Source organism: Poecilia reticulata, chromosome 2 (assembly GCF_904066995.2).
Source record: "Poecilia reticulata chromosome 2, P_reticulata-male-v2, whole genome shotgun sequence".
Taxonomy (NCBI): Eukaryota; Metazoa; Chordata; class Actinopteri; order Cyprinodontiformes; family Poeciliidae; genus Poecilia; species Poecilia reticulata.
In genome coordinates, this window is record NC_088831.1 from 27,130,249 (window position 1) to 27,151,939 (window position 21,691).

Sequence of the window (21,691 nt, forward strand, 5' to 3'; positions counted from 1 at the left end):
TTTTGCTCAGATCGGCTTCACACATACACACAATGTAATGCAGCCCCCCGCCCCCGTCCCTGCTCCAATCCCAACACAATCTCCAGCTTTACACCACCGCCACCTCCGGGAGAAACAGGGAAGGATCACCGGGATCGGAGAGCCTCGGCTGACACGTTTAAATCTCTCTTTAAACGTTTCTCTTTTAATCCAAGCGACAAAATCCGTGGTCACGACGGTGGTGCTAGATATCAGGAGGCCGGTATGGGGGAGCACACGGCGTTTCTGCTCTTACTGGTGGCGACCTTGACGCTTTCATCTGAGGTGAGCATACAGCGGAGAAACCGCAGCCTGTGGCGGGGTGTTGGCGAGCTGTTCCCAGGCTCCGATAGGTTGCGGCGGGCCTGTCGATAGAAACGGTGGGACCGATGTGGCGCATTCAAATAACGGCTATAACGTAGATGTAACGGCTAAACCGTAAACGTAAGGCAGCCTGTATAAAATAATACAGGCTGCCTTACTTATCTGACAGATGTAACACGGTTTATTATACTAATAAACGGTATCCACCTATATTTAAGCTTACAAAATGATTTCTTCTAAGCATTTATAAGATCTTTTTTCAGGGGCTCATCTCGATAACAGGCCTGTTAGAGCACAAAGATTTACTGCGTAGGATAAACAGTCACATCAATGTCCAGGCCTACCGTTAGATGTCAGTGATTGACAGCTAGGTCTTTGTTGCCATGTTGGATGTTTTTAATCTGGTTCGAAATATTTTTGGAATCCGCTCAGAAATACTCCTTAATTAAGGTTATTTTTCTCGAACAGATTCAGATGCAGGGCTCAAGTCAGCTAACGTCTGCTAGCTTTATTCTATAAGCTTTAATAACAGCTTTGGCTTCTGCTAAGAAAAAAAAACAAGATTTCTACGTCAGTTTGGTCTTTTGAAGGTTACACGACACGACGGACATTTCACTTTTATTTGGAAATATCGAGCTGTTGCTATAAACAGGATGGAGGGTTTTGCCGAAGCTATTGTGCGATAGCTGCGGGCTAGTGGTAAACTGCTGAGGAGAATGGAAAAAAGATGCAGACCGATTAGTTTCACTCAGCAAGATGGCGCCTGTAGCTCCTGTGCTGCTGCTGCTGTGCTGGACCAGAGATGCTACTCTGCTCAGGCCTGTCTGCCTACACCGTACATTACCAGAGTTAACATGACATTTCTGGTGTAATATTTCAGTAATACACATTTAGGGTCTCAAACTCTCTATTGTGGAGTGAAGTTGAAGATTTACTTCTATTTCAACCCACTGAGTAACAACCTAAATTTCACTCAGTATAAAATACCTGCACTTAAAGCAAAATTCTAATATTTCATTCTAAAAGTTTATTTAAAACGGAAAATCTTGTATTGTGTTTATTAAAATATTTATTAATGATGTCTCCACTTAGGTCCAACACCTGCATAGTTATTACTATGTTAATCCAACAGTTTACTAGATGTAAAGCTATAGAGAGAAACAAAAACTTTGTCAAACCTAATTTGAAGCCAGAGGCTTTCTTCACAAAAACAACAAAAATGGCAGAAGGACAGAACATCTTATACTGTAAAGTGTCTCCATAGTGAGGCTGTACATTATATTACGGATTTATGGTTATTGCAGCATTACAGTATGAAATATCAGCATTGCAAAGAACTATTAACTGGACTACTAATTGTATGCAAGCACCATTCTCTCAGTGTCTCTTTGCCAGTTAGTCAGATTTATTTTTTAATTCAGAAGAAATTCTTTTAGTAGGGAAGTGTGATATTCTGTTAAAGTGATTAAGAAACTGAAATTAAGTTGTTTCATTGCCAAATCCATCCATCCATCCATCCATCCATCCATCCATCCATCCATCCATCTTCTTCCGCTTATCCGGGGTCGGGTCGCGGGGGCAGCAGCTTCAGAAGGGAGACTTGCCTCTCCCCAGCCACTTCTTCCAGCTCCTCCGGGGGAATCCCAAGGCGTTCCCAGGCCAGCCGAGAGACGTAATCCCTCCAGCGTGTCCTGGGTCTTCCCCGAGGCCTCCTTCCGGTGGGACGTGCCCGGAACACCTCACCAGGGAGGCGTCCAGGAGGCATCCTTACCAGATGCCCGAGCCACCTCAACTGGCTCCTCTCGACGTGGAGGAGCAGCGGCTCTACTCTGAGTCCCTCCCGGATGACCGAGCTTCTCACCCTATCTCTAAGGGAGGAAACCCATTTCGGCCGCTTGTACCCGTGATCTCGTTCTTTCGGTCATGACCCAAAGCTCATGACCATAGATGAGGGTGGGAACGTAGATCGACCGGTAAATCGAGAGCTTCGCCTTTTGGCTCAGCTCTCTCTTCACCACGACGGACCGGTACAGCGCCCGCTTCACAGTAGACGCTGCCCCAATCCGCCTGTCGATCTCCCGCTTCCTTCTTCCCCCATTCGTGAACAAGATCCCCAGATACTTAAACTCCTCCACTTGAGGCAGGACGACCCCCCTGACCCGGGGAAGGCACTCTACCCTTTTCCGGCTCAAGACCATGGCCTCGGATTTGGAGGCACTGAGCCTCATCCCGGCCGCTTCACACTCGGCTGCGAACCGCTCCAGTGAGAGCTGCAGATCACATTCCAATGAAGCCAACAGGACCACATCATCCGCAAAAAGCAGAGATGCGATCCTAAGGCCACCAAAACGGATCCCCTCAACACCTCGGCTGCGCCTAAAAATTCTGTCCATAAAAGTAATGAACAGAATCAGTGACAAAGGGCAGCCTTGGCGGAGTCCAACTCTCACCGGAAAACGAGCCCGACTTACTGCCGGCAATGCGGACCAGACTCTGACACCGATCATACAGGGACCTGACAGCCCGTATCAAAGGGCCCGGTACCCCATACTCCCGGAGTACCCCCCATAGGGCCCCCCGAGGGACACGGTCGAACGCCTTCTCCAAGTCCACAAAACACATGTAGACTGGTTGGGCGAACTCCCATGCACCCTCCAGGACCCTGCTGAGGGTGTAGAGCTGGTCCAGTGTTCCACGACCAGGACGAAAACCACACTGCTCTTCCTGAATCCGAGGTTCGACTATCCGACGGACCCTCCTCTCCAGGACCCCTGAATAGACCTTACCAGGGAGGCTTAAGAGTGTGATCCCCCTGTAATTGGAGCACACCCTCCGGTCCCCCTTTTTAAACAGGGGAACCACCACCCCGCTCTGCCAGTCCAGGGGAACTGCCCCCGATGTCCATGCGATATTGCAGAGTCGCGTAAGCCAACACAACCCTGCAACATCCAGAGCCTTAAGGAACTCCGGGCGGATCTCATCCACCCCCGGGGCCCTGCCACCGAGGAGCTTTTTGACCACCTCGGCGACCTCGTCCCCAGAGATTGGAGAGCCCAACCCAGAGTCCCCATGCTCAGCTTCCTCAACAGAAGGCATGTTGGTGGGATTGAGGAGGTCTTCGAAGTATTCCGCCCACCGGCCCACAACGTCCCGAGTTGAGGTCAGCAGCGCACCATCCCCACTATAAACAGTGTTGGTGCTGCACTGCTTCCCCCTCCTGAGACGCCGGATGGTGGACCAGAATCGCCTCGAAGCCGTACGGAAGTCTGTCTCCATGACCTCTCCAAACTCCTCCCACGCCCGAGTTTTTGCCTCAGCGACAACCCGAGCCGCATGCCGTTTCGCCCGCCGGTACCCATCAGCTGCTTCTGGAGTCCCACAGGCCAAAAAGGCCCGGTAGGACTCCTTCTTCAGCTTGACAGCATCCCTCACCGAAGGTGTCCACCAACGGGTTCGAGGGTTGCCGCCTCGACAGGCACCAACAACCTTGCGGCCGCAGCTCCGATAGGCCGCCTCGGCAATGGAGGTACGGAACATGGTCCACTCAGACTCAATGTCCCCCACCTCCCCCGGAACGTGTTCGAAGTTCTGCCGGAGATGAGAGTTGAAGCTCCGTCTCACAGGGGACTCCGCCAGACGTTCCCAGCAGACCCTCACTACACGTTTGGGCCTGCCAGGTCTGACCGGCTTCCTCCCCCACCACCGGAGCCAACTCGTCACCAGGTAGTGGTCCAGTGTAGTGGTCCATCAGATAAAAACAGCTTCAGAAATCTTAAGATGAAAATATTAAGCGTGACTTTTTTTCTAGTAGCTTGATATAACACTATTTCTCCAAATAACCTAAATCAAAAAGATATGAACATTATTTGTGTATTTATTGCAAGCCATAATATCAATGTGGATGAAGAAAAGGCCAACCAAAGTGATGGTGTTGAAAATAAAGGAGTGCTAAGGTAGCACTCCTTTATTTTCGCTACCTGGCGCTACCTGGCTGTAAGCGCCAGGTAGCGTTGGCTGTACCTGAGCAGGTAGCTTGGCTAATCAACCAGCCACGAGTGTCAGTTAGCATTGTGCCTAAGCATGTCAGCTTCCCAAGAAAAAAAACAATACATTAATATTGCATTTAATCCTTATAACCAGGCATAATTAGAAGTAGTTTTTGCTTTTCAGTTGTCTTAAATAAAAGCAATAATAACATTTTATAAAACATACTAGATCAGTGTTTCTCAACCTTTTTCAACCCAGCGCCCCCCCAGCCTTTATCCAGGTCCCTCACCCCCCCCCCCAGCCTTTATTCCGGGACACGCTGGAGGGACTATGTCTCTCAGCTGGCCTGGGAACGCCTTAGGATTCCCCCAGAGGACATGGAACCAGTGGCTGGGGAGAGGGAAGTCTGGACCGCCCTTCTTAAGCTGCTACCTCTGTGACCCGCCCCAAGAGGAAGAAAATGAATGGTTGAAATGGATGGACACTTGTAATTACAACTCCCTTACACATTATGCAAGTTTTTCACTGTTTATTAACATATCCATCCATATCCATATCTCTGCATCCATGTTTGTTCCTAGGGATGATTGGAAAAATCATTACCTGGAAAGTGGTCTCTTCAGGGGTCCAGTCTTCTAATACCGTTTTCATCAAAGGAGTAGTTGAGTATTCAGTCTCAGCTGTCGCTGTTTCACAGAAAACTTCCCCGGCCGGGGAAGTTTGTTCTTTGAAATTAGAGAAAGCATTCCCTAGGACAGATTTCTCTTGATGGGTCCAGTCTTCTAATGCCACTATCAGCGGAGAGGTTGAGCTCTTAGACTCAATAGTCTCCTTTTCAATCCAAACCTCCCCAGCTGGGGAAGTTTGTTCTTTGGGATTAGATAAATCGTTCCCTAGGACAGATTTCTCTTGATGGGTCTGGTCTTCTAATGCCGCATTTGTCATAGTAGAGGTTGAGCTCTTAGACTCAATTCCCCAGCCGGGGAAGTTTGTTCTTTGGCATAAGAGAAATTGTCCCCTAGGTCAGATTTCTCTTGATGTGTCCGGTCTTTTAATGCCTCTATCTTTAGAGCAGAGGTTGAGGTTGAGCTTTTGGATGCCTCTTTTTCCTCCTTATCGCTCCAACCCTTCTTAATCTATGCACTTTAGGATGATTGCAGGAATCATTCTCTTCATCAGCATCATCTCCATCATATGTGTTTTGCTTGCTGTGGCCTGATGAGCAAACTGCCCCAGCCGGGGCAGCTTGCTCTGGGTTTTTCTTCACAGCTGGGGAAGGTTTAAAGAGGTATTCATCAAACTCATCATAGTCATTCTCGTCCTGGTAACTACTGATGTCAAATGTAATTCCTGGAAGTAGTTTGTTAAACATCTTTCTCACTCCCGTTGTTACCAAATAACCTGCTCCAAATGAGAGGGGGAAAAACAAACTAGCGATGCCGATTTGTTGCATTTTAATGTTTTTCAAACACGCTGTTAAAGCTCAATGAGATCCTTGGATATAACCTCCTGTTTTGAGATCCAAGCATTCATAACCTCAGATGTTCTTTGATCTATGTCATAGATGAGGTATTGGCTACAATGAGTCTCTGTAGTTCTGGGGAAATGTCTTGTTTCTGATCGTTGCTATGGAAACGGTCAAATCAGTTCTGCATGACTCAAACTATTAACCCTTTGCACCTGTGTCACTTAATCATTTGAGGTGCCATGGCGGACTTCAGAAGGGTATATTTCATGAGGCTAGGGATTAAAACAGGAATTGTAATGGTTAAATATTACGTTTAGATTAACAATGGTATATTAAAACCACTAATGTAAGTAGGATTTTTCATCATTCTCTCAGGTTTAAAATTTTGAATCATACTTGACTTAAAAATATTTTAAAAGTAAAATTAAATGGAACTTATAAACATTTGCTGCTGCTGTTGTAAATTGTGACAAGAAATTTTGCCTGCTTGGAGAATAGTTAGAAGAAATAATTTTGGTTTAATAATTTTACATGTTAGCATAGAAATAGAATAAAGAAATGATGCTGCCGCTCCATATTTGATGGGTTGTAAACGACCCACTTGAACACATTTGTTCTGTACGGTGCGGAAACGTAAACAATAGACGGAACGTAATGTCTTCCAGCTTTTTCTGTGTAACTGAGAGCTTGTCAACAACAGCAGCGCAGCGTCAGAAGCACACATTGCTGATAGTAGGGAAGGAGATAAATGAGTCCATTTACATGCTTTCCTATAAACTGGTTATGAGTCTGTTGGTTTTTCACTTTTCTTGTATTTTAACTATTAAACCAACTGGTAAACAATTGTTTATATCTGTTTTTAAAAGAATCTTAGCTTCTCTCTCATGTCCCCATCAGATGAGCAGCATTAGCAGCTTTTGGTGACATTATTATTAATGATAATTAGATTGTTTTTGAATATGATGCAAGATTTAAAATGAACTGATGAAGATGGTCAATGCGTCTAGTCTGGCCTGTGAGAGATGTCTGCGGTTCCCTTCTGGACCTGTTACCCCATCAACCCGATGTGGAAAACTATGTTCAGAATTTAGGTCTCACGGCATCTCAAGGTGTCAACATAGCAGCCAGTGGGCTGAAGGAAATGCAGCTTTATTTGTAGCAATTCAAGAGCTACACAGCTTTTATCGCTTCGCAAAAATTTCATCAGCACAGAAACTCCAAAGGACACAAAGAAGCAATTAGGGGGGAAAGTAAAGGGGTACGGCAGGGTACTGCTTACCTCTAAAAGATTTAGTGGGGGGACGCAGTACCTGCAAGAGAGGGGAGCGACTGTTGGCTGTAAAAAATCAACGGGTTCACTGTGCAGCTGTTTGTTCACTGATTAGTTTTTCAAGAACAATCTAACACACAACTTAATCAGTTAATAAATAACTTTTTTCCCATTTCATATTGTTTCTGAACTCTTAATGTTTTGTTGGAGCAGCGGTGCAACACGTCGATCGTGGAAAGTTTTGAGTCGATCTCGGCATTAGGTGACAAACTGAACGCCGCCAGGACGCTGAGACCAGCACGTCCTCTGATTGGCTTAAAACGTTTGTAACTCTATTAAAGAACAACAACAGAAAAATCAACAAAACGTGCTTAAATTAACGACCCAACTGTGGCAATGTATATATTGTGGCGGATACAATGTATATATTTCACACCAGAATGTATGCTTTTATTTTGAAGGAGAGCAGGTGAGGTGTGAAGTGACCAACGGTTGTGGTTCATTCCATTTTTGGTTTTATGTTGGAAGACATTGAGAATTAAACAAGACTCAAATCTTTTTCGTCTTTTTCTGCTGACTTCCACATTGGTGACCCCGAACATCTGCAAACATCTGGACATGTTTTTTAACGAAATCTCACCAGATGCTGCCGCCGCTTTTCCGCCAGCTGTGGTTTCGGACCCAGTTTCTTGCCAGGCGGCCGTTGCTCCAACCGCCGCTTCTGTTTTTGCTGCCGTTATCAAACTCCCAGAGTTCTGGCAACACGATCCAGAACCATGGTTCCAACATGTGGAAGCCCAGTTCCATCTCCGTGGTATAACCACAGATGAGACCAAGTACTTCCATGTAGTTGCTGCGTTGGATTCCGTTTCAACACGCCGTCTGATGGGTCTGCTGAGGAACCCACCAACCGCTAACAAATACGGCGCTCTCAAGGAGAATCTGCTTCGGCTCTACCAACTGTCAGACGCGGAGCGGGCCGATCGCTTGCTCTCTCTGAATGGCTTGGGGGATCGCAAACCCTCCGAGCTGACGGAGAACATGCTGGCATTACTTGGCTCGGGAGATGTTTCTTTCCTTTTTACACATCTGTTTCTGCGCCAGCTTCCCCCACCTGTTCGCACCGCGCTGGCCAGCTCCCCGCTGATCCGGACCAAGGATTATCGCTCCCTGGCTGAAGAAGCGGACCGGATTTTATTGGCTTCCAGGCACTACAGTGTGAATGCACTTCTACCAGTTGTGACACATGGAGAGTCGGAGCTTTTTGATGCCGTGGCTGCGGTGACAGAGCGACGGAAGGACGACGTTCTCTGTTTCTACCATCGCCGGTTCGGAGTGAAGGCGAAGCGCTGCATTCCTCCGTGTTCGTTCGTGCGTCAGGGAAACGACAGAGTCAGCGCTCGCTAGCAGCTGTGTGTGCCGGCAGCTCGGACAAGCTGCTTTTCATCATGGATGAGGTCTCGGGACGGCGTTTCCTGGTGGACTCGGGTGCACAGCGGAGCATCATGCCAGTGTAACATAGTTAATATTGTATTGAATTCCACTTGTCATTACTTCCAAGTTTGGGTTCATGTGTAATGGGTGAAACAGCACCCCCTCTTGGTGGTTGGCAGGATTAAATATAGTGAACATAGACATCTCGTTGCCAGTTCATGAGAGATGGGCGCGAGGTAGGTTCACTGAGTCTAACGCTCCAGTAAAATGTTATGTTAGTTTGTTGCTAACATGAAATGCTGTTCCTCGTAAGGTGCTGAACCCGCTGTGATGAACCTGATTCCTGATCAGTCCATATTCTGTTTCACACAGGTACCTATTTTTTTATTTCTGTCTAATATTAATGTATTAAATACGGCTGTTGGCCAGTTCATGAGAGATGGGCGCGAGGTGCTGAACCCGCTGTGATGAACCTGATTCCTGATCAGTCCATATTCTGTTTCACACAGAGATAAACGACGTTTCATCTCATCCTGTCTCCTGGCCCTTATTAAACACAACGCAGAACTGATTCGAACTGATCGATCACGATTACCGAGGTTACATTGGTGCCGTGACCAGTTCTTCAACTACGCCAGCGCGGGTGGGTGCGTCTACGTCCTGGAACGCGGGCTGCGACTACTTCCCGGCGCTTCAGCGGATCGGTCCGGTTATCAGACACGGTGCTGATAACACTCCGTGTGGACTCTTTGCCGCTTCGGTGGTGTAGCGGTGGTCATTTGGTTCTTTTTTAAATATTATTTTACCCGTTTTGTGTCGTTGTGCGGAGCTAATGTGTGGCTGCGCTGTAGTTATTACCGGAGGTTTTTTTTTTTTTTCTTTCTCTCTTTGCTCTGTCTGTGAGGGAGGGGCACTTTGAGACGAAATTAGTTTGAAAATTTTTACAGCTTTTCACTGGGGTTTACTAATTGATTTGTTGAAGGTGCACTTTGCCCCTGTGTTTAATTTATAAGTGCTTAAGATTTAAATTTTTTTTCCTTTTGATCATTAAGTGCTGAGTTATGGCAAGCAACAATGCTTTTGGTAGGGGAAGGGGGTTAGGAGTATTTACTCCTATGCCTTCAGTTGCTAGAGGTAGGGGTTTGTTTTTGAATACCCCAGAAGCATCCACACCAAAACCAAACTTTGTTCATTTGGGTGAGAGAGTTAACAACACTGTTGATGCTCCACAATGTGATGTTGATGGCAGACTTTTGAATGACATAGCTTCACAAATTGGAGTTTCTATAGGTGAAAGTATTGCAGCTTGCATTGAGACCCGTTTGAGTAATACAGTGGGTCCAGGAATGGTTGGAGCTACAGCTAACGAGTCTGCCATGTTAAATGTCATTGTTCGCCCTGATGTGAAGGAACCAGTGAGTTTTAAAGGGGATCATGACACATGTTCAGTCCAAGAGTGGGAGGTCATGATGTCATCTTATATAAGAAAGAAAGGCATTCCTGTAGCTGAACAGGTTGATGAGGTGATGTCTAAGCTGGTGGGGAGGGCACATGAGGTGGTTAAAGTTGGCATACGCAGTAAGCCAGTTTTAAATCTGACTACAGGACCTGAGCCCATTTTTGAGATACTGAAGCAGCACTTCAGTGATACCATGTACTCTAGTTTGCCCTTAGCTGACTTTTATGCTACTGTGCCCCACCCCGACGAACATCCCTTTGACTATTGGCTGAGACTCAACAAAGCTTTGGATGTGACAGAGGACTCTTTAAAGAGACAAAATAAGGCTTTTGACTCTCTGTCCTGTGATCTAGCTGCCATGTTTATCCGGAACTGCCCTGATCCTGAACTGTCGCTCATATTCAAATGTAGGCAGCTGAAAGACTGGACGGTGGCTGACATTCATGAGAAGCTTGTAGAACACAGCAGAAATCGCAAGCGACTAAACAAACACAATATTTCAAGTTTCCTGTATTCCCAGCACCAGGAACTCACCTCCTCTGTGCAAAGTGCGACACCCAATACTGAAGTACTACCTCCAGCTGCTGTTGCACCGCCTATTGGAAAGTCAGCTGAGAGCTCGCCAGACCGTCTGGACCGGGTCATCACTCTACTCGAACGTGTTCTGGAGCAGCAGTCACAACAGCATAAGTTTCAAAGTGGGTTCAGTGGACACACCCAAAGGAACCAGCTGACGAAAGTAAAGCCTGTTGTACCTTGTGCTGTGTGCAGCGATGGTGGACACACTACCCAGTACCACTGCAGATCCAACCATTTGTGTTTTGGTTGTTTTGCACCTGACCACATCCGAGCAGAGTGTCCAGGGGTTGTGGTGAGGAAGCCTAGTAGCGATAAGCAGGTGGTGCAGTCTCAGGAAAACTGACTGGCCTACATGTGGTGGGGGCAAGTGTTGGGCCTAAAAGTGATCCCCCTGTTCCAAATGTTGAAGATGACATGGAGTCTATATGTCAAAGTGCATATGAAGTGAGAGAAATGGGATATACACCAATATTCCAAAACATTCAGAGACTCAAACAGCATGAGAACTTGTTTTATGAAGATGTGACACTGGGAGGAGTGGTTACAGTTAGAGCCTTGCTGGATAGCGGGTCGATGGCGTGCACACTAAGCTCTAAAGTAATACCTCAGCTGTTACATCGGGATGTTTTAAGGAGCCCCACCCTTGAGCCGACAGCCACTGTGTTGGTTGGGTGTGGGGGTCCAGGACCTTACCTTCTGGCATGTGTGATCTGGAGATGGGTCTTTATGACTGTAAAGTGATTGTCCCGACATTGATTGTTGAGAACCAAAATGAAGAACTGATTGTTGGCAGTAACCTGCTGAGATACATTATTAACAGGTTTAAGCTGAGGCAACATCTCCGGGGCCAGGACCCCACAGTGCTCTGTGGCACTAGTGATGCAGAGCGGAAACTGCTAGGCTTGTTGGCAAGGGTGGAAGATGCCGATGAAGACATCTGTGATGCAGTTGGAACTGTCAAAATCAAGCGAGCTGTTACTCTTGAACCCATGACAGAGCATCTGATCTGGGGCAAGTTGCCACAAGTGAATAATCTGTTGGCTGGATGTGCTGTTGTGGTGGAGCCAACAACAGCAAGATCGAAACCGAGAACAGTCTTAGTGGGGAGGTCAGTGTCAATTCTAAGAGCAGATGGGTGGCTCCCACTAAAGGTCATTAATCCATCAGACAAGCCGGTTACTTTGAGACGTAATACTAAATTGGCTGATGTGTGTACTTGTGAGTCAGTGGAAATGTTTGCTGGTTCCCAATTCGGCGTACATCAACAAATACAAGTGCCGTTGGACAACAGTACAAAACACAGCCTCGTCTCAGAGGACTCCACCTTGCCAGATCATCCTCACCTTGTGACACCATGCACAGTTGACACCCCTCAGGCAAGGCTAAGAGAACTGGGACTGTCAGATGTGGATATTGAGTCATGTGACGTTTCCCCTGAATATAAGGCTAAACTGGCTGAGCTCATTGTTCAATACCAGTCGATCTTCTCAAGGGACAAGCTGGATTGTGGTAAAGCCACTGGTTTTCTACATCGCATCAGAATCATGGACGAGAAACCATTTCGATTGCCATGTCGGCGTATACCACCAACCCAGTATGAAAAGTTGAGAGAGGCATTGGATGAGATGGAGGAGCGTGACATCATACGAAAGTCTAGCAGTGAGTTTGCATCTCCCTTGGTGATCGTGTGGAAGAAGTCTGGTGATTTACGGATCTGTAATGATTTCCGATGGATCAATGCACGCACTGTCAAGGATGCACACCCACTTCCTCATCCAGCCGATGCTCTAGCAGCCTTGGGGGGCAATGCCTTTTTCTCAACCATGGACTTGACCTCTGGCTATTACAATGTCGAAGTGCATGAGGCTGACCGAAAATACACTGCCTTTTCATCACCATTTGGATTGTATGAGTATAATCGGATGCCTCAGGGACTGTGTAATAGTCCAGCGACATTCATGAGAATGATGCTAAACATCTTCGGAGACCAGAACTTCATGAGCTTGTTGTGCTATCTGGATGATGTCTTGGTGTTTGCTCCAACAGAAGACCTAGCGCTTGAGCGCCTACACATGGTCTTCCAGAGACTCCAGAACCATAATCTGAAGCTCGCCCCAAAGAAATGTCATTTTCTGAGGAGGTCAGTAAAGTTCCTCGGTCATGTCATCAGCATAGATGGGATCCAGTCTGACCCTGATAAAGTGACTGCCATCACCACTATTACTGAGTCAGACCTTATGGAGGTTGGCACGAATATTCCCTCACAGAGAAAGATCCGTTCCTTCCTTGGCATGGTAGTCTACTACCAGCAATTTATTGAGGGGTGTTCGGCGATGGCCAAACCGTTGTTTCGGCTAATCTCATGCCCCAAAGGTCCGCGTGGAGGAGGGAGAAAACGTCGCCAAATCCGCAAACAGATCCGTGCTGAGGATTGGACTGAAGATTGTCGGCAGGCTTTCCATCAACTGAAGCAGGGTTTGCTAGATTGTGTGGTGCTGGCTCACCCAAACTTCAGTGAGCCCTTCCTCCTGTCTGTGGATGCTTCTACCGACGGACTTGGAGCAGTCCTGTCACAAGTACCTGCTGGTGGTTCAACAGCCAGACCCATTGCTTTTGCAAGTAAATCGCTGAGTTATTCCCAATCTAAATATCCCGCACACCGACTGGAATTCTTCGCCTTAAAATGGGCGGTGTGTGACAAGTTCCATCACTGGTTGAGAGGTCACCAATTCACCGTGTGGACAGATAATAATCCGCTAACCTACATCCTGTCCAAGGCTCGGCTGGACGCGTGTGAGCAGAGGTGGATCGCTAAGTTGGCGCCATTCCAGTTCGACATCAAGTACATTCCTGGATCAAAGAACGTGGTGGCTGACACCCTTAGCAGAGAGCCCTTCGTGAAGTCTAGTACATCTCACCGTTTGACGAGAGTACCTTATGACAACCTACTGGCAGAGGCTGCAGCGGTTGGTACTAATGGGGTCCAGGAGGTGTTTCGCTGGTCAGCTAACCCGCCTGAAGTATCTGAGTGCAACCAACAGATATCTCAGCGTGTGGCAGTTGTGGAGCCGGAGCAATGTCATCACTGGAGGTTGCTGCTGTACTCCAGGGATGCAGTGAAAGTGATCCTGTGGTGTGCCCACATGCCCTTCTCCTGCCTCAGTTCTCGCAGACTGTTCTAACAACACCACAGGTCAACTCCGAGTGATCTTGCTTGAAGTGTTGCAGGAAATGCAGAGAACTGACACGGTTCTAAGTAGAGTGATTTTCTTTGTGGAGAGAAAGCGGAGACCTTCCAGGAGAGAACGCATCAAGGAGTCGTCAGAAGTCATCAAGCTTTTGAAAGGCTGGGAAAAGCTTGCATTAAGAGATAGAATTCTGTACCAAGTAGCTAAAAACCCTGTCACAAAGAAAAAGTCTTACCTTTTTGTTGTCCCCGCTTACTGCGCCAGAAGGTGCTACAAGGTGTTCACGATGAGGCTGGTCACCAGGGTCAGCAGCGGACTCTGTACCTGACGAGACAGAGGTTTTATTGGATTGGCTAGTGCATGATGTTACTGAGTATGTACAACACTGCAGACGGTGTGTTGTCAGCAAGTCACCAGAGCCGGAAGCCAGAGCTCCTTTGCAAAACATAAGGACCTCTGAACCTCTCGAACTTGTCAGTATTGATTTCTGGACTGCTGAGGACTCTTCAAATCGTTCACTGGATGTGCTAGTAGCTACTGACCACTTCACAAAGATGGCACACGCCTTTTTGTGTCCCAATCAGTCAGCTAAAGCAGTCGCACACCAGCTATGGAACAACTACTTCTGCATCTATGGGTTTCCCAGCGGCTGCATTCCGATCAGGGGGCCAGTTTTGAGGTTCGCTTATTGCAGAGTTACTGAATGTAGCAGGCGTGCAAAAGTCCACACTACGCTATCACCCTATGGGGAATGGCTCGTGTGAGAGAATGAACCGGACTCTAGGCACATGATTCGAGCACTGCCACCAGAGCTAAACATCGTTGGCCTGAGGCCCTGAAGTCTCTGACATTTGCCTACAATTGTACAGTGCATGAACGACAGATATGCCTTTCCTGCTCATGTTTGGGAGGGTGCCACGTCTTCCGGTGGACGTCATCTTTGGTTCGGTGCTCAGTGATCCAGACGTGGTGGACTATGATCGCTACATTGAGTCCCTGCGAAGAACATGAGAGAAGCTATGGCTGTTCGCCCAGTCGACAGCAAGCTAAACAGCTCCAGCGTCACACTGACTATACAACGGAGAGTGCGTGGTGTACCAGTGGAAGTGAACGACAGAGTGCTGCTGGCCAACAAAGGAGAACGTGGAAAAGGAAGCTTGCTGACCGCTGGGACAGCACAGTGTATGTGGTGGTTGGAAAGAATGATGAAAACCACACTTTTAGGATCCAGAATCCCACTACAGGCCAAGTAAAGTGGTCCACCGCAATCTGATAATGCAATAAACTTCTGCCTTTACCTGAGGATGACCCTGATGACCAGGAGGAGGTTGTTCTGTCTCCAGCATCAAGTTCACTTGACCTAAGTGTTGGGAGGTCAGCATCAGTGATGTTATTTCTGACTCAGCTGAGTTTAGAACAAGAGTGTGGGTATCTGACCTACCTTTGGGAACAGCATTGAGACAGATGCAGAAGAGGCTGAGCAGGTGGAGGGCACCATGCTGGAGAAGCCACAGTACCTACTAATGTCCTCTCAGAGGACGGGGTGTTGCCTCTAGCCCAGCCAGTCCTTGATCAGTTACAACCCTCTAAGGAGCTGCTTTGATGGACAGCAGTTCAGCAGACTCTGGTTGCTCTGCAGTCCTAATGGCTTGCCTGAACCTTTCCAGCTCCTGCTACTGACATTCTAACTGACGTACCTGCTGTTAGTACTGCACAGTAGTTGATGTTGCGATGACCGTAGATCTAGAGCTGGGCGGTTGTTGAGACCAGTGACTAGACTTATTGAAATGATGCACCAAAGAACAGCATTAGTTTGAGTTCTTATTATAAAACTACAGTTTTATTTGTTTCAACCTTGAGGTTTTGTAACAATATTGATATTTCATGTTTTTTTTTGCTATTGGGAGGTGAGTTTGCAGTTACATGTTAACAGAATATGTATATGGGCATATTTTTTTCCCTATGTATGTAGATGTGGTCTGGCCAACCTTTCTCATACTAATCCTCATGGATAGTCTAAGTGACTGGGTACTTGTAACTGTGAATTTGAATAGTGGTCTTACTCCATTTTGTGTGTTTGTACCTGTGGTGTTACTATACTTTTCTTTCTTTTTCTTGGTTTTTCTATTGTTGTTTAGTTTTGCTTGTTGTATTGGGGCAAGTGGAATTCGGCAGGAGGGAGTGTAACATAGTTAATATTGTATTGAATTCCACTTGTCATTACTTCCAAGTTTGGGTTCATGTGTAATGGGTGAAACAGCACCCCCTCTTGGTGGTTGGCAGGATTAAATATAGTGAACATAGACATCTCGTTGCCAGTTCATGAGAGATGGGCGCGAGGTAGGTTCACTGAGTCTAACGCTCCAGTAAAATGTTATGTTAGTTTGTTGCTAACATGAAATGCTGTTCCTCGTAAGGTGCTGAACCCGCTGTGATGAACCTGATTCCTGATCAGTCCATATTCTGTTTCACACAGGTACCTATTTTTTTATTTCTTTGTATTTCTGTCTAATATTAATGTATTAAATACGGCTGTTGGCCAGTTCATGAGAGATGGGCGCGAGGTGCTGAACCCGCTGTGATGAACCTGATTCCTGATCAGTCCATATTCTGTTTCACACAGAGATAAACGACGTTTCATCTCATCCTGTCTCCTGGCCCTTATTAAACACAACGCAGAACTGATTCGAACTGATCGATCACGATTACCGAGGTTACACCAGTTTCGGCAGCGGACGTTTTGTGCAAAAGTAACGGACCGCCACTGGACGCGGCTAACGGCACCCCGATTCGCACTTTTGGCTCGAGGTTGGTGACTGTGTGTTTCAACGGACGTCAGTTTCAGTGGGACTTTGTGATAGCTTCTGTGTCTTTACCTATTTTGGGTGCAGATTTTTTGTGTGCTTTTAGGTTATTGGTGCATGTTGCTAATAGATGCTTAATAGATGCTGTGTCTTTTGATACATACCCCTGTAAACTTGGCGGTCCCAGCCAACGACCTCTCGCCAACATGCTTGCCACAGGTGATGAGTATCAGCGTCTGTTAGCAGAGTTCGCATCTTTAACGGTTCCCACATTTTCTGCTACGGTGGCTAAGCATGGAGTGGAACATTGTATAACTACAGTCGGTCCACCGGTTTTTGCGCGAGCGCGCCGCCTAGACACCGCTAAGTTAGCGATAGCAAAGGAGGAGTTTGCAAACATGGAGCGTCTTGGCATTGTACGGCGCTCCAAAAGTCCATGGGCATCTCCGTTGCACATGGTTCCCAAAGCAGACGGGGGTTGGCGACCCTGTGGGGATTTTCGGCGCCTTAATAACGCAACCAGTAATGACAGGTACCCAATTCCTCACATTCAGGACTTTTCTGCCCGCCTGGCTGGAGCAACCGTGTTCTCTAAGGTGGACTTGGTGCGAGGCTACCATCAGGTTCCAGTCCATCCCTTAGATGTACCCAAAACTGCAGTTATCACGCCTTTTGGTCTTTTTGAGTTTTTACGGATGCCCTTCGGTCTTAAAGGCGCAGCGCAGACTTTCCAGCGGCTTATGGATTCGGTCCTGCAGGGTATGCCATTTTTGTTCGTCTATTTGGACGACATATTGGTGGCTAGTCCCTCTGCGGAAGAACACATGGTGCACCTTCGGCAGCTGTTTGTTAGGCTCAGTGAACATGGCCTGATCGTGAACCCAGCTAAATGCCAATTTGGACTGCCTGCTGTTGAGTTTCTGGGACACAAAGTGTCTTCTCAAGGGGCGGTTCCCCTGCCAGGTTGAAGCAGTTTCCGATTTTCCCCGCCCTCCCTCAGTGAAGCCCCTGCAGGAGTTTTTGGGTATGATTAACTTTTATAACCGTTTCATCCCACGGGCAGCTCACCTCATGCACCCCTTGTATGAAGCACTTAGAGGCAAAAAAGGGGACCAGCAGATTGAGTGGACCCCTGAGAGGGTGCAGGCATTCGATGATGCCAAGAAGGCCTTGGCTAATGCTGCGCTTTTGGCCCATCCATCTCCAGTTGCTCCTGTGGCTCTAACAACTGACGCCTCTGATTATGCAGTTGGGGCAGTTTGTGAGCAATGGCTTTTTTTAGCAGGAAACTCCGGGATGCTGATAAAAAATATAGCACCTTTGACAGGGAACTGCTTGCACTTTTTCTGGCAACACGCCATTTCCGCTTCATGTTGGAGGGCAGGGACTTTACTGCTTTTGTTGACCACAAGTCTCTCACTTTTGCTATGGTAAAAGTTTCTGAACCGTGGTCGGCTCGGCAACAGCGGCATTTATCTGCCATTTCAGAGTTCACTACTGACATTCAGCATGTAGCTGGCAAGAATAATCTGGTGGCTGACTGTCTGTCCAGACCAAGGGTTGCTTCTGTGCATTTAGGTGTGGACTACCTCGCCATGGCCACAGACCAACTGACCGACCCAGATATTCTGGCCTTTAAAGCAGCTGAATCCAGTTTGCATTTAGAGGAGGTCTCCTTTCATGAGTGTGGCACAACCCTTCTTTGCGATGTCTCAACTGGCAAACCTCGGCCTTTGGTCCCTTCTAGTTGGCGTCGGCGGGTTTTTGAGGCAGTTCATTCCCTTTCACACCCGGGCGTCAAAGCTTCTGTTAAACTGGTAGGGGCAAAGTTTGTGTGGCCAGGACTCCGTAAAGATGTACGGACATGGGCGGTTTCCTGTTTGGCTTGCCAGCGTGCCAAGGTCCAACGACATACTAAGGCTCCACTGGAGCACTTTCCTGTTCCGCAACGGAAGTTTGAACATGTGCATGTGGACTTAGTGGGGCCGCTTCCACTTTCCAGAGGTTTTACCTATCTCCTGACGATGGTGGACAGAACTACTCGATGGCCGGAAGCAGTTCCGCTGTCATCAACCACTTCGGCTGATGTGGCTCGAGCATTTATCTCCTCCTGGGTGTCCCGGTTTGGTGTGCCATTGGATTTGACCTCTGACAGAGGTCCCCAGTTCACTTCAGAGTTGTGGACTACAGTTGCAGAGAGCCTTGGGGTTAAACTCCACCGTACTGCTGCCTACCATCCGCAGGCCAATGGTCTTTGTGAGAGGTTCCATCGCACAATGAAGGCTGCATTGCGGGCCTCATTGGTAGATAATAGTTGGATAGATCGCATGCCTTGGGTTTTGTTGGGCCTGCGTTCGGTCCCAAAAGAGGACCTGCGGTTTTCTTCAGCTGAGTTGGTCCTGGGCCAGCCCTTGCGGGTACCAGGGGAATTTCTTCCAGGTCCGTCGGGTTCGGTTGATTCCCAGGGAAATAAAATGGTTCTAAATGGGGAATCTAGATCTTTTGCCCCGTTAGCAGCACATCACTGCCTTCCACAGGTGTTTGTGCCAAAGGATCTAATGTCTGCTGAGTATGTATTTATCCGCCATGACTCACACCGCTCACCACTTCAGCCTCCTTACGATGGTCCATTCCATGTTTTGGAGAGGGGACCTAAAGATTTTTTGGTGGAGTTGGGGGGGTAATCAGGAGAGTATTTCTGTGGACCGTCTGAAGCCAGCTCACATGTTACCAGGTGACCCAATTGAGTTGGCTCAACCACCGCGCCGTGGTCGTCCCCCAGTGTCTTTACCCACTCTTCCAGGTCCTTCCCTAACAGCTGATTTGTTCCCCTCAGGTGGACAGTTCAGTAACAGACGATCTGGAGAGTCTTTTTCACTTTCAACCCCTGTTCCGGTGAAGAGAAGCCGTGGTGACCGACTTATTAAGCTCCCTAGCCGTTACCGTTAGGTAGTTCAATTGTTTTGTTTGTCACTGCTGTTTGGTTTTTCCGTTGTGTGTCTTTTCTTTATATACTTGTAATGTTGTTTTGCATGTTATGGGTTTTTGTGTTTGTGACATTCTGTGTGTTCAGGGGGGGCCTGTGTGGCGGATACAATGTATATATTGTGGCGGATACAATGTATATATTTCACACCAGAATGTATGCTTTTATTTTGAAGGAGAGAAGGTGAGGTGTGAAGTTACCAACGGTTGTGGTTCATTCCATTTTTGGTTTTATGTTGGAAGACATTGAGAATTAAACAAGACTCAAATCTTTTTCGTCTTTTTCTGCTGACTTCCACACAACAACAATAATAATCTCAGTAATTATTGTTTCAACAAGGTGTTGCGCAATTCTGTGCGTTTCGGTTCCATTACCAAGATAACAAACAGAGCAGGAGTTTAAAATGAACTAATCAACCACCACTGTGTCCAGGGAGGCTTATTAATGATCAAATAAATATTAAGCCTTAAAACCTAATATCGTAACGGACTGAATGTTATGTTTTTAATCTCTGGTCGGCTTGGAGAGCGCAAGAGGTTGCCATGGCAACAGGTGTGCTTAAATGACAAAGAGAGACGGAGAATAAACAGGTGCGAGTGGTTTAGAGTTGATCACCTGTTCGGGTTGTTTTACCTTTGTCTTGGCTCATCTCACAGCCGCTGTAGTTTCTGAACGTTCAATAAACGACAAAACTTGGACTAATTACCTCGTTCTTTGTGACTCAGTGCCGTGCAGAGGCCACTACAGGGGCAGGTGCTCAACAACAAAAAAAGGGCACATGAAACCGCATTCTAGGACAGAATATTAACGAAGCCTCTCAGCTTTCAGAGTTTAATTAACAACGATAAATTAGAAAATTGTGAGATATACAATCAAAGCTAACAAACATCTCCATTTAGAGCATAACACTATGCCTATGTAAGATATTTTATTAGTAATTTCCATCCTCAGGTCTATTAGGAAAGTATTTCAATATTCAAACCCGCAATTTAGCAAGATATGCACATCAGAGCTAGACCACCAGACATATTTTGTCTTTACAGAATTACACTATTAAAAATATAAATAAGGGCACAATGCAACTTTTTAGTGACTGTAATCTATAAAAAACAGAGCTGCCTGTTTGCTACACTTGCAGTGGAGATGAAGACGGTCCATTCAGGAAAGCAGAGCTGCATCAAACTTTAATGTGGAACTGCAGAAAAAAACAAAAGCAAATATTGAATTGTTAATGCATGCCACCATGAGAAAAGCCTGCTGAGTTTTGCTTAAAAAAAACTTTATAAAAAATTTAAATCACACATTTTTGACTCATGAAGTTAACTTTCTTTTTGCAAAACAAACTTATTTGCGCTTATCAGAAATCTTTTCTTGCTATTCTAAGTTTTTGTTTGTGACTCAAAGTTTTGCTTGTGATTCTCACATGACGTGAGCAGGACCTAAAATCACAATAAAAGATTTCTGATGTGGGCAAATAAATGTTTGGTAAAAATGAGTTATTTAATTTAAAAAAGTCTTTTAAACAAAACTTTTTTTATTAAAGGAATCATTACAATTCCAGAAGTTTTGATTACAATTGTATTCTACTTAACTGAGGTTAGTTTTTTGTTTCCATTGAATAATTGGGAATCAAATTCAACTTCATACTCTGCGAACCAGACCCTAACCTTAAAGTCTGGGTTGAGTTTTTTTTGTCCTTCATTAATGACATTTTATTACATTTATTATATCTATCTTGGTAATTCAGGGTGAGTTATTTTTAATTCTAAATGAATATTCTTGTTGGACTTTTATTTAAGTGTTATTCTCCTTCAAGATACATTTACCTAATGCTAGAATAAATGAAAAGTACATTATGCAGCAAAGGAAAAAGATACAGGGGAGAAGCTTTTTAGTTATCTTGCTTTGCTAGCAAAATCGTTAGCTAGCAGCTAGCTAATAGCACAACAACAACAGCCTAATGTCTGTATGATAGAAACACTGAATCGATAGATAAGAACAGTTTTCCTCACCTGGCTGTCTCCTCCCACTCAGTGGTTCTTCAGAGAAAGGCAGACGCAGAGGCCTGTCAGTGTCTGTTGTATTTCATTACCTCTCTGCTTAAACCGCGACTCCGAGCTGAAGCAGAAACGATACGTTCAATGTTTTCCGTCATCTGACAAGCAGCAAGTCCA

The 21,691-nt window shown here is 46.4% G+C and overlaps 1 protein-coding gene across 4 annotated transcripts in view; it reads left to right on the plus strand.

Annotated features, from left to right (window-relative positions):
* Nucleotides 1–98: 98 nt before the first annotated feature.
* The window catches only part of appb (amyloid beta (A4) precursor protein b), a 40,096-nt gene continuing 18,503 nt past the window's right edge, over nucleotides 99–21,691 (plus strand). For all 4 annotated transcript variants that reach the window (XM_008401700.3, XM_081602221.1, XM_008401719.3 and 1 more), the window contains exon 1: nucleotides 99–303. In XM_008401700.3, the coding sequence (XP_008399922.1) occupies nucleotides 244–303 (60 nt within the window). In that variant the 5' untranslated portion in view covers nucleotides 99–243. The remainder of the gene's footprint in view (nucleotides 304–21,691) is intronic.